This window comes from Hemiscyllium ocellatum, chromosome 21 (genome assembly GCF_020745735.1).
Source record: "Hemiscyllium ocellatum isolate sHemOce1 chromosome 21, sHemOce1.pat.X.cur, whole genome shotgun sequence".
NCBI classification, from domain to species: Eukaryota; Metazoa; Chordata; class Chondrichthyes; order Orectolobiformes; family Hemiscylliidae; genus Hemiscyllium; species Hemiscyllium ocellatum.
The window spans coordinates 16,949,852-16,962,083 of record NC_083421.1 but is presented as its reverse complement, the minus strand read 5'-3'; the positions used below and the strand labels follow the sequence as shown (position 1 = coordinate 16,962,083).

Here is a 12,232-nt window from a genome sequence, read left to right as displayed (position 1 = left end):
GCTGGTTGAAATGGCTGGTCTTGCTGCCAAATAGGCTATTGCTCTGTCTGAACCAGGGTCTGAGTATTCAAGGAGCAGGTTGGGACAAATGTCAAGTGGGGTGAGTTTTAGTAAATCCACCCTTTCTGAAGATTAAAGTGTCTCTCTGATATTGTGAGCTTCTTCCGAGCCATCGTTTGTACCTCTTCCTTTTCACAGTGTGGGCAGACCCTGCAGCCAAACTTGTTAAAGGCATCATCCTCCCCTCCTTTATCACCCTCCGAGTTCAGTGTTGTCTGTGACAACATGTTGCAAGGATTGGGCCGGTACCTGCGTTGTCTTGGAGTGGACGTGAAGATTTTGGAGAATGATGATGATCACAGGAAGGCTGCTGAGGTAAGACAGAGTTTGAACTAAGAGAGAGTGTGAGTGATGGTGAGGGAGACAAGAGTGAATGGGGAGGGGAAATGGAGATGAAGAAGAGAGGGAAGTGGACATTGTGAGGGAGAGGGTATAGTGAGGCACAGTGAGGGAGGGAAGCGAAGACTGGAGGGGTGTGAGTAAGGAGGGCAGAGGGAGACTGTAGGGAGTGAGTGTAGGTGAGCGAGGTGGGCAGAGGGAGATGGGTGGGGGGTGGGTGAGCGAGGTGGGCAGAGGGAGACGGTGAGTGTGGGTGAGCGAGGTGGACAGAGGGAGACAGCGGGGGTAGGTGAGTGAGGTGGGCAAGGGGAGACGGTGGGGGTGGGTGAGTGAGGTGGGCAGACAGAGATGGTAGAGGGTGTCAGTGAAGAGGGCAAAGGGAGATAGAGAGAGAGCAAGAGTTTGGCTAGGCAAAGGTGGGGAGGAAAGAGAGGTGATAGATTGCAGTATAAATGGAAGAGAGGGAGGAGAATGAGGAAAGGAAAGGTAGAGTGGGTAAAGGAGGGTTATTTAATCAATTCTGGCTGGAGAGAAGAATGTCACAGATGAATCAGAATGGAAATGCATTGTTGGATCAAGGCTGATAGCTAGGCTGCTGTCGTCAGTGTGGTTCAGAGCTGAAAATGTGTTGCTGGAAAAGCACAACAGGTCAGGCAGCATCCAAGGACGTCGGCTCTCCTGCTCCTTGGATGCTGCCTGACCACCTGCGCTTTTCCAGCAACACATTTTCAGCTCTGATCTCCAGCATCTGCAGTCCTTACTTTCTTCTCAGTATAGTTTACCCTTGTGAGGATCAAGGATGATAGTCACTCTTTTGCATCATGTAGGGTGTCACTGGTGATAAATTTTCTGACTGCCAATCACAGTACAATCTAACCAGGGACTCCAATGTAAGAGAGTTTATGATACATCCAGAGCGTGGAAAAACATATCAGAGAACCCTGATGATAGAAATGACAAATTAGTAACACTGCAGAGAATCCCACAGCAGAAGTGGTATTGTTTCCACTCTTTTGGATTCTGAATCTTCCAGCATTTCAGAGCTGTGTTGCTGCCGTATGGGTCATGTGTATTTGAACATGTGCAGGTTGGCTTGGCACCCAGCTGCAAGCAGACTGCTGTTTCTAACCCAACTCAAATCAGTGGTCAGATCCTCATCTCATTGAGTTGTTTGTTGCCATGGCTGTCATCCTTTCTCAAATGAAAAATTGTGGTTCCCAATTACGGTTTGAAAAGAAAAGAAAGTTGCAACAGTCCCAGAGGTCCATTGGGGTGCTGTTTTCTGAGAGGGAGAGACAGCGAGACACATGACTGATGCTGAGTTTAACCTGAGTAATTTTTGGAAACAGTAACATGATGTATTGTACTCCTCTCTTCATTTGAAATGTGTTGTTTATTTTGAAATATTTATCAAAGATTATTGTTTGGATAAATGCCCTTCTGTTGTTCCATCTCCCAAGTCTAAATCCAGACTCTGTTTCATTAATCACTACTTCAAATAGTTATAAGTTCTTCATGTTAAAGCAATTTAGAAAATTATAATAAGGTGACTCATTAAGATTATCATTCTTAGATGGTTACCATCCATTGATTTAGGTTTCTCTGGTAACTTAATGAGTAATGAACGTCTCCTTTGTATAGTTTTTTTTTAGATTACTTACAGTGTGGAAACAGGCCCTTCGGCCCAACAAGTCCACACCGACCCGCCGAAGCGAAACCCACCCATACCCCTACATATACCCCTTACCTAACACTACGGGCAATTTAGCATGGCCAATTCACCTGACCCGCACATCTTTGGACTGTGGGAGGAAACCGGAGCACCCGGAGGAAACCCACGCAGACACGGGGAGAACGTGCAAACTCCACACAGTCAGTCGCCTGAGGTGGGAATTGAACCCAGGTCCCTGGCGCTGTGAGGCAGCAGTGCTAACCACTGTGCCACCGTGCCACCCTAAATTTTGATCACAAATTTCTGTTATCATTTCTAATTCAGTTTCACAAAGTCTTTTAACATTCTTTTCATTTACAACATGGGCTTCACCAGTCAGGCCAGCATTTATTACCAATCCCTAATTGCTGTAAGGTAATGAAGTGTCAACCGTATTGCTGTGGGTCTGGAGTCATGTGTAGGTCAGACCTGGGAAGGATAGCAGCTTCCTTCCCTGAAGGAAATGAGTGAATCAGATGAGTTTTTCCAACAGTTGACAATGGTTTTGTGGTCATAATTTGATTCCTAATTCCAGATAATTATTGAAGTCAAATTCCATCATTTGCCTTGGTGGGATTCAAACCCAAGTTCCCAGAATATTAAGTGGATCTCTCGATTAATAGTCTCGCAATAATGCCATTAGAATATCATCTCCCGTTTTAGCCATGGCTTCATCTGTTCTAAAGTATCTATCAATGACAAAATATTTGTTAGCTCTGGCATCATAATGTTTGGTCCATCATTTGCTTCCATCTTGAAAACTCACTTAATTTTGAGCATCATACAATATCTACAATTCACTTATACAATCTATCATCATTTTGTTAGTGCATCCCTTTCAAACAATATTTTCTCATTTTTGTATTTTGTACAACCACTATCTCCCCTTGTCCCTTTTATTTATCTATGAAAGGCTTCAGCTTCTGGTACATAACTTTCATTTTTATGATGCTTTCAAGATTTTATAGCACCTCAGTAGATCTAAAGTAGCTACTTGCGTGCATTCTTTATTAATTTCAGTGTGATCAACTCAGATTTGTTGGTTTTCTTTCCTCTTTCCACCATCACTGTCAGTCTCTCATCTGTCACCCACTGCTTGTCTTTTCTTTACTCTTTTGTTAACATTTCCTTTCTATTTTCTTGTATAACTGTCTTTTTTGTGTTTTTCCATTTGCTTTATATTTTTTGTTCTAAGGTGCTCTGTTTGCATCCTTCATGCTAAAACGTGAAGGTTTGTGCTTTTATTTAAAGAATGAATGCCTCTTTGTCTTCACCCTTCAAGCTTTCGGGATCCTTGCAGGGGGAGGGGGAGCAGCACCAAGTTGTGGTCCACATAGGCACCAACAACATAGGTAGGAAAGGGGATGGGGATTTAAGGCAGACATTCAGGGAGCTAGGATGGAAGCTTAGAGCTAGGACAAACAAGTTGTTATCTCTGGTTTGTTGCTTGTGTCACGTGCGAGTGAAATGAGCAACAGGGAGAGAGAGGAATTGAACACGTGCTACAGGGATGGTGCAGGAGGGAGAGTTTTGGATTCCTGGATAATTGGGGCTCTTTCTGGGGAAGTTGGGATCTCTACAAACAGGATGGTCTTCACCTGAACCAAAGGGATACCAATATCCTGAGGGGTATATTTGCTAATGCTGTTTGGGTGGGTTTAAGCAGGGCGGTGGGAACCTAATCATGGCCAATTGAGTATAGAGGAGTTTGAGAGTAGGGATGTCTGAAATAAGGTTTCAGGCTTGCAAGAGGGCACCAGCAAGCAAAATGTTGGTTTGAAGTGTACCTATTTCAACATCAAGAGCATCCAAAATAAGGTGGGTGCACTTGCAGCATGGGTCTGTACTCAGGATTTCAATGTTGTGGCCATTTCAGAGACATGGGTAGAGCAGGTTCCGGGATTTAGATATTTCAGTAAGAACAGAGAAGATGGTAAAAGAGGGGGAGGTGTGGCATTGTTAGTCAAGGACAGTATTGCGGCTGCAGAAAGGATATTTGAGCATTCGTCAGTATTGTATGATATTAGAAACAAAAAAGGACAGGTCACCCTGTTGGGAGTTTTCTCTAGGCCTCCAAATAATTCCAGAGATATAGAGGATAGGATAGCAAAGTTGAACTATAGTATTCCCAGTTAATATTTGGGAAGTTGAAGTCTCCCATAACAACTATCCTGTCACTCTCAAGAATCATCTTTGCTATCCTATCCTCTATATCTCTGGAATTATTTGGAGGCCTAGAGAAAACGCCCAACCTGTCCTTTTTAACTACTTTAGATGGGTCAGTTTTGTCTGTTATGTGCAGCAGGGTTTTAGATTAGATTCACTACAGTATGGAAACAGGCTCTTCGGCCCAACAAGTCCACACCAACTCTCCAAAGAGTAACTCACCCAGACCCATTGCCCGACATTTACCCCTGACTAATGTGCCTAACACTATGGGCAATTTAACATGGCCAATTCACATGACATGTGAATCTTTGGACTGTGGGAGGAAACCAGAGCACTCGGAGGAGAATGTGCAAACACCACACAGACAGTCGCCCAAGGCAGGAATTGAACCCAGCTCCTTGGTGCTGTGAGGCAGCAGTGCTAACCACTGAGCCACTGTGCCACATGTGTTTTCTAACACAGTATGTAGACAGGCCAACAAGGGGCAAAGCCACATTAGATTTGGTCCTGGGGAGTGAATCTAGGTGTTAGATTTGGAGGTAGGTGAGTACTTTGGTGATAGTGACAACAATTGAGTGATAAATGTGTTGCTGGAAAAGCGCAGCAGGTCAGGCAGCATCCAAGGAACAGGAGATTCGACGTTTTAGGCATAAGCCCTTCTTCAGGAATCCTCAAACAATTGAGTTATGTTTACTTTAGCGATGAAAAGGCATAAGTATACAGAGGGGGGCAAGAGTTGCAGCTGGGGAAAGGCAATTGTGATGTAAATAGACAAGATTGAGGATGCAAGGATGGGGAAGGAAACGGCAGGCAATGGGCACAATTGAAATGTGGAGCTTACTCAAGGAACAGCTACTGTATGTTCTTGATAAGTATGTACCTGTCAGAGGAAGTTGTCAAGCGCAGGAGCCTTGGTTTACTAAGGAAGTTGAATCTCTTGTCAAGAGGAACAAGAGGCTTTATGTTAGGATGTACAAAGTTAAAAATCACACAACACCAGGTTATTGTCCAGCAGATTTATTTGGAAGCACTAGCTTTCGGAGCACTGTTCCTTCATCAGGTGGTTGTGAAGGCTCAGTTCAGACAATTGAGAGGTACAGGGTAGCCAGGAAAGACCCTAAAGAGAGAGCTAAGACAAGCGAGAAGGGGACATGAGAAGTTGTTGGTGGATAGGATCTGGGAAAATCCTAAAGCTTTCTATAGGTATATCAGGAATAAAAGAATGACTAGAGTAAGAATAGGGCCAATCAAGCATAATAGTGGGAAGTTGTGCGTGGAGTCACAGGAGATAGGGTAAGTCCTAAATGAATATTTTTCATCAGTATTCACTCTGGAAAAGGACAATGTTGCTGAGGAGAATACGAGATTAGATGGGATTGAGGTTCACAAGGAGGAGGTGTTAGCAATTCTGGAAAGTGTGAAAATAGATACGTCCCCTGGGCCAGATGGGATTTATCCTAGAATTCTCTTGGAAGCCAGGGAGGAGATTGCCGAGCCTTTGGCTTTGATCTTTATGTCATCATTGTCTACATGAATAGTACCAGAAGACTGGAGAATAGCAAGAATGTTCAAGAAGAGGAGTAGAGACAGCCCTGGTAATTATAGACCTTCCTTCAGTTGTGGGTGAAGTGTTAGAAAAAGTTTACGGGATAGAATTTATAATCATCTCGATAGGAATAAGTTGATATGGGATAGTCAGCACGGTTTTGTGAAGGGTAGGTTGTGCCTCAGAAACGTTGAATTCTTTGAGAAGGTGACCAAACAGGTGGGATGGTAAAGCCATTGATGTGGTCTATATGGGATTTCAGTGAGGTGTTTGATAAGGTTCCCGACAGTACCTAATTGAGAGTGATTTAACGGTTTGGATCAGAAATTGGCTCGTTGTAAGAAGACAGAGGGTGGTGGTTAATGGGAAATGTTCATCCTGGAGTTCAGTTACTCGTGGTATACCGCAAGGATCTGTTTTGGGTTCACCGCGGTTTGTCATTTTTATAAATGACCAGGATGAGGGCATAGAAGGATGGGTTAGTAAATTTGCAGATGACGTGAAGGTTGGTACAATTGTGGATAGTGCCAAAGGATATTGTAGGTTACAGAGGGACAGAGGTAAGCTGCAGAGGGCTGAGAGATGGCAAATGGAGTTTAATGCAAAAAGGTGTGAGAAGTAACAGGAATAGAGAGTACTGAGCTAATGGTAAGATTCTTGGTAGTGTAGGTGAGCAGAAGGATCTTGGTGTCCATGTACATCGGTCCCTGAAAGTTGCCACCCAGGTTGATAGGGCCGTTAAGAAGGCATTAGTAGAGGGATCGAGTTTCAGAACCATGAGATCATGCTGCAGCTGTACAAAACTCTGGTGCGGCTGCACTTGGGAGTATTGCCTGCAGTTCTGGTCACCGCATTATGGGAAGGATGCGGAAGCTTTGAAAAGGGTTCAGAGGAGATTTACTAGGGTGTTGCTTGGTATGGAGGGAAGGTCTTATAAGGAAAGGCTGAAGGACTTGAGGCTGTTTTCATTAGAGAGAAGAAGGTTGAGAGGTGACTTAATTGATAATACAAGATAATCAGAGGGTTAGATCGGGTGGACAGTGAGAACGTTTTTCCTCGGATGGTGGTGGCTTGCATGAGGGGGCATAACTATAAATTGAGGGGTGATAGATATAGGACAGATATCAGACGTAGGTTCTTTACTCAGAGAGTAGTAGGGGCGTGGAACGCACTCCCTGCAATAGTTGTAGACACATCAACTTTACGGGTATTTAAGTGGTCATTGGATAGGCAAATGGATGAGAATGAAATAGTGTGGATTAGATGGGCTCCAGATTGTTTCTACAGGTCGGTGCAACATCGAGGGCCGAAGGGCCTGTACTGTTCTGGAATGTTCTATGTAATTTGTTAGCATCTAATTAGCTACATATATTTTTCTTCTTTTGATCTCTTCACTTTCATTTATTTTTTTACCATAAGGTGACAACGATCTGAATTTATATCTGCACCAGATGCACACGAATGAATGTTCTTTGTATTGTTTCTAAAATGTTATTTCACAACCACATAATCTTTTGATTTTTAAAGCACCATCTGAAGCTCTTGAAGTGTGTAGTCTTTTTCATTGCTTAAAGAATGTGTTTGCCAGCATTAGAACTTTTTGACAAAATTGTATCAGTCTGTCATTTTTTTCAACCTAATGGCATAATGTACATTCAATCCTGATGCTCCTTTACAAATTTCAATGTTTAAATCACCTATTATAATTAGTTTATTGATCATAACAGTTCTGGATGTCACCATGAAATGCCTCCATTCCCTGCTCTGTGATCTTCATTCGCAGCTTAAACTTGTGTGTCAACCAGATCAGAAGTCTTTGTTTCAATCTTAATTGTCATTACTCTTTTTGAGGTTGATCAGGAACTTTAAACTGATCCCTTGAATCTTCTGTTAAATAGTTTTGAATATGGATTGAATATAAACAATGAGAAAATAAAAACAATAATACACAGAAGGAATGCATTACAGGAAATTCGAGGGACGGTTGAAGTGTACATTGTCACACTGGAACAAGGAGATACATTTGGCTATTTAGGACATGATGGCAAACTCAATGCAGAAGTTAGAAGCGGTATTGAGATAACCAGGAAGATGTGTTAATGACAAGAAAATCCAAGTTTGTAATAAGAATAAATCTCACATGATACTATATCCCATGCACTTTCCTGTACACTTCCACTATGGGTAATATGTAATGATTTGAGGAAGGAAATAGAGGCGTTTGAAAAATGGATTTTAAGATGTATACTAAAGATTCCATGTACAGACCATATGGCAAATGAAAAGGTACTTAAAATTGCAAGAGCAAAAAGAATTTCAAAAACATGACATTCAGAAAAGAAATAGTATTTTAGCCTCCCCCACTATTTTAGCCAGAACCAATTGTGTGCCAAACAGCATAGGTAGCAAGTGATACACAAGGAATTCTACAACCAAGAAATCAGATCTAAGATCTGCAGTGCTCCCATATCTTGTTGTGAAGGCTGGTAAACAATTAAATGACTTGCTGGGGGAGAAGGTTCCGTAAAGATCCCCATCTCATGTGACTGGGGAGTCCAGCACATCTATGCAAAAGATATGGGTGAAGTATTTGTAATAATCTGTAGGAAGAAGTGCCAAGGATGACCTAGCTCTGCCTTCTCTGGACGTATACAATGTCACAAACGTTGTCTTCAGCCAGTTTGCTTCACTCTGTGATCACAGGAAATGGTTGGAACTACTGGATACCTCAGAGGCAACATTCCAGCAATAGTACTGAAGGCTCCTGGGCTTGCTGCTCCCCCTAGCCAAACTGTTCCATTAATTGCTGGCATCTACCCGACTATTGCCCAGGTATGATCTGTAAACATAAAACCAAGACTCATCCAACCTGGCCGATTATCACCATGTCAGTCTACTCTCAATCATCAGTAAAGTGATGGAAGGTATCATCAGTACTGGTATGAAGCAGCACTTGCACAGCAATAACCTGCTCAGTGATGCCCAGTTCGGGTTCCCAAGGGCTACCCAGCTGCAGACCTCATTACAGCCTTGGCTCCTGAGGTGAGAGTGACTGCCTTTGACATCAGATTTAGATTTTATTGTCACGTGTACGCGAGTATAGGAGTAGTGGCGGTGTAGATTGTGTCGGCTCCAGCCCAGTTGATGTGATTGACAATAGCAACATTGGTGCTCCAATGGTGTCATCATGTGTGGGGTCCGCTCCTGATTCTGATGAGCAGTGGCTGAGGGGTCGGAGTCCTGCAGTGATGTGTGGACTCTGTCCCACGTGGAGCAGGGGGCTGGCTACTTCCCTGTGTACACTCACTGAGCTCTCAGTCTTGTTGAGGATGCAGCGGATCCCTTGTCATGCTGAGAGGTGGACAGCTGCTACCCGGTGTGGGCCCTCTGGTGTATCAGCCAGAGGGATGTATCGCTGAGGCCCTTCTCACACACTGGGCATCTGAATGGCCTTTCCCCGGAGTGGGCTCGCTGGGGTCTTAGCAGATCAGAGGACTGAGTGAATCCTTTCCCGCACATGGGGCGGGTGGGTGGCCTCTCCCCGGTGGGGGTGCGCTGGTGTCTCTGCAGGAGAGAGATTTGGATGAGTCCTTTCTCTCACGTGGAGCAAGTGAGGGGTCTGGATTCTCTGTGCCCTCTCTAGTGCTTCAGCTGGTTGCGGGAGCGAGTGGATCCCTTCCCATATGTGGGGCAGGTGACCGGCTGCTTCCCGGTGTGACTGTCGGTGGGTGTGGGGGAGGTGGGGGGGCTGAGTTCCTTCCCATAGTCCCCACATTTGCACAGCCTCGCCCTGGTCCTGTCACATTGGTGTCTTCCCAGATCACATGACCGGTTAAATCCTCAACCACATGCACAATACGAATATGCAGGTGGACTGGATAAATAATGTTGCCAGTGGATCCTAAGAAAGGGAATTCATGGAATGCTTACAGGATGGCTTTTTGGAACAGCTCGTTATGGGGCCCACAAGGGAGCAGGCTATTCTGGACCTAGTGCTTTGTAATGAACCAGACTTTATCTGGAACCCTGAGGAAGCAGCGATCATAATATGGTAGAGTTCAGTCTGCAGTTTGAAAGAGAGAAGGCAAAATCAGATGTAATGGTGTTACAGTTAAATAAAGGTAATTATGAGGGCATGAGAGAGGAACTGACAAAAATAGACTGGAAGCAGAGCCTAGCGGGGAAGACAGTAGAGCAAAAATGGCAGGAGTTTGTGGGTATAATTGAGGACACTGTGCAGAGGTTCATCCCCAAGAAAAGAAAGATTATCCAGGGAGGGATTAGACAGCCATGGCTGACCAAGGAAGTCAGGAAATGTATTAAAGAAAAAGAGAGATCCTATAAAGTGGCCAAGAGCACTGGGAAATCAGAAGATTGGGAAGGCTACAAAAACAAACAGAGGATAACAAAGAGAGAAATAAGGAAGGAGAGGATCAAATATGAAGGTAGGCTAGCCAGTAATATTAAAAATGATAGTAAAAGTTTCTTTCAATACATAAGAAACAAACGACAGGCAAAAGTAGACATTGGGCCACTTCAAACTGATGCTGGAAGCCTAGTGATGGGAGATAAGGAAATAGCAGGAGAACTTAACAAGTACTTTGCGTCAGTCTTCACAGTGGAAGACATGAGTAATAAGCCAACAATTAAAGGGAGTCAGGGGGCTGAGTTGAGTATGGTTGCCATTACAAAAGAGAAAGTGCTAGAAAAGCTAAAAGGTTTGAAAATTGATAAATCTCCTGGCCCAGATGGGATACATTCTAGAGTTCTGAGAGAGGTGGCTGAGGAAATAGCGGAGGCATTGGTTGAGATCTTTCAAAAGTCACTGGAGTCAGGGAAAGTCCTGGATGATTGGAAGATCGCTGTTGTAACCCTCTTGTTCAAGAAAGGATCAAGACAAAAGATGGAAAATTATAGGCCAACTAGTCTAACCTCGGTTGTTGGTAAAATTCTAGAATCCATCATTAAGGATGAGGTTTCTAAATTCTTGGAAGAGCAGAATCTGATGAGAACAAGTCAACATGGATTTAGTAAGGGCAGGTCGTGCCTGACAAACCTGCTAGAATTCGATGAAGAGGTGACAAGTAGGTTAGACCAGGGAAACCCAGTGGATGTGGTCTATCTAGACTTCCAAAAGGCCTTTGATAAGGTGCCACACGGGAGGCTGCTGAGCAAGGTGAGGGCCCATGGTGTTCAAGGTGAGCTACTGGGATGGATTGAGGATTGGCTGTCTGACAGAAGGCAGAGAGTTGGGATAAAAGGTTCTTTTTTGAAATGGCAGCCGGTGACAAGCGGTGTCCCGCAGGGTTCAGTGTTGGGGCCGCAGCTGTTCACGTTATATATTAATGATTTAGATGAAGGGACTGGGGGCATTCTAGCGAAGTTTGCCGACGATACGAAGTTAGGTGGACAGGCAGGTAGTACTGAGGAAGTGGGGAGGCTGCAGGAGGATCTAGACAGTTTGGGAGAGTGGTCCAGGAAATGGCTGATGGAATTCAACGTGAGCAAATGTGAGGTCTTGCACTTTGGAAAAAAGAATAAGAGCATAGACTACTTTCTAAACGGTGAGAAAATTCGTAAAGCCAAAATACAAAGGGATCTGGGAATGCTAGTCGAGGATTCTCTAAAGGTAAACATCCAGGTTGAGTCTGTGATTAAGAAAGCGAATGCAATGTTGTCACTTATCTCAAGAGGGTTGGAATATAAAAGCACCGTTGTGCCACTGAGACTTTATAAAGCTCTGGTTAGGCCCCATTTGGAGTACTGTGTCCAGTTTTGGTCCCCACACCTCAGGAAGGACATATTGCCACTGGAACGTGTCCAGCAGAGATTCATATGGATGCTCCCTGGAATGGTTGGTCTAACATATGAGGAACGGCTGAGGATCCTGGGATTGTATTCATTGGAGTTTAGAAGATTAAGGGGAGACTTGATAATACATGGTTAGGAAAGGGTGGACGCTAAGAAATCATTTCCGTTAGGCGAGGAGAGTAGGACCTGTGGACACAGCCTTAAAATTAGAGGGGGTCACTTCAGAACAGAAATGCAGAGACATTTCATCAGCCAGAGAGTGGTGGGCCTGTGGAATTCATTGCCACAGAGTGCAGTGGAGGCCGGGACGCTAAATATCTTCAAGGCAGAGATTGATAAATTCTTGATGTCATGAGGAATTAAGGGCTACGGGGAGAATGCGGGTAAGTGGAGTTGAAATACCCATCAGCCATGATTGAATGGCGGAGTGGACTCGATGGGCCGAATGGCCTTACTTCCATCCCTATGTCTTATGGTCTTACAGTGAAAGGTATACAAAGTTGCCATTCTCCGGCGCCATCTTAGTGTATACCAGACAAGATTAAAGACAGAATCAGAAATAAATTGCTAAAAGAAAAGGAAAGGTCCAGATCACT

General features: G+C 44.1%; 1 protein-coding gene across 13 annotated transcripts in view; it reads left to right on the top strand.

Moving 5' to 3' along the window:
- The window catches only part of exd3 (exonuclease 3'-5' domain containing 3), a 390,852-nt gene that overhangs the window by 184,229 nt on the left and 194,391 nt on the right, over nt 1-12,232 (top strand). For all 13 annotated transcript variants that reach the window (XM_060841203.1, XM_060841204.1, XM_060841205.1 and 10 more), the window contains one exon: nt 199-375. In XM_060841203.1, coding sequence (XP_060697186.1) covers nt 199-375 — 177 coding nt within the window. The remainder of the gene's footprint in view (nt 1-198; nt 376-12,232) is intronic.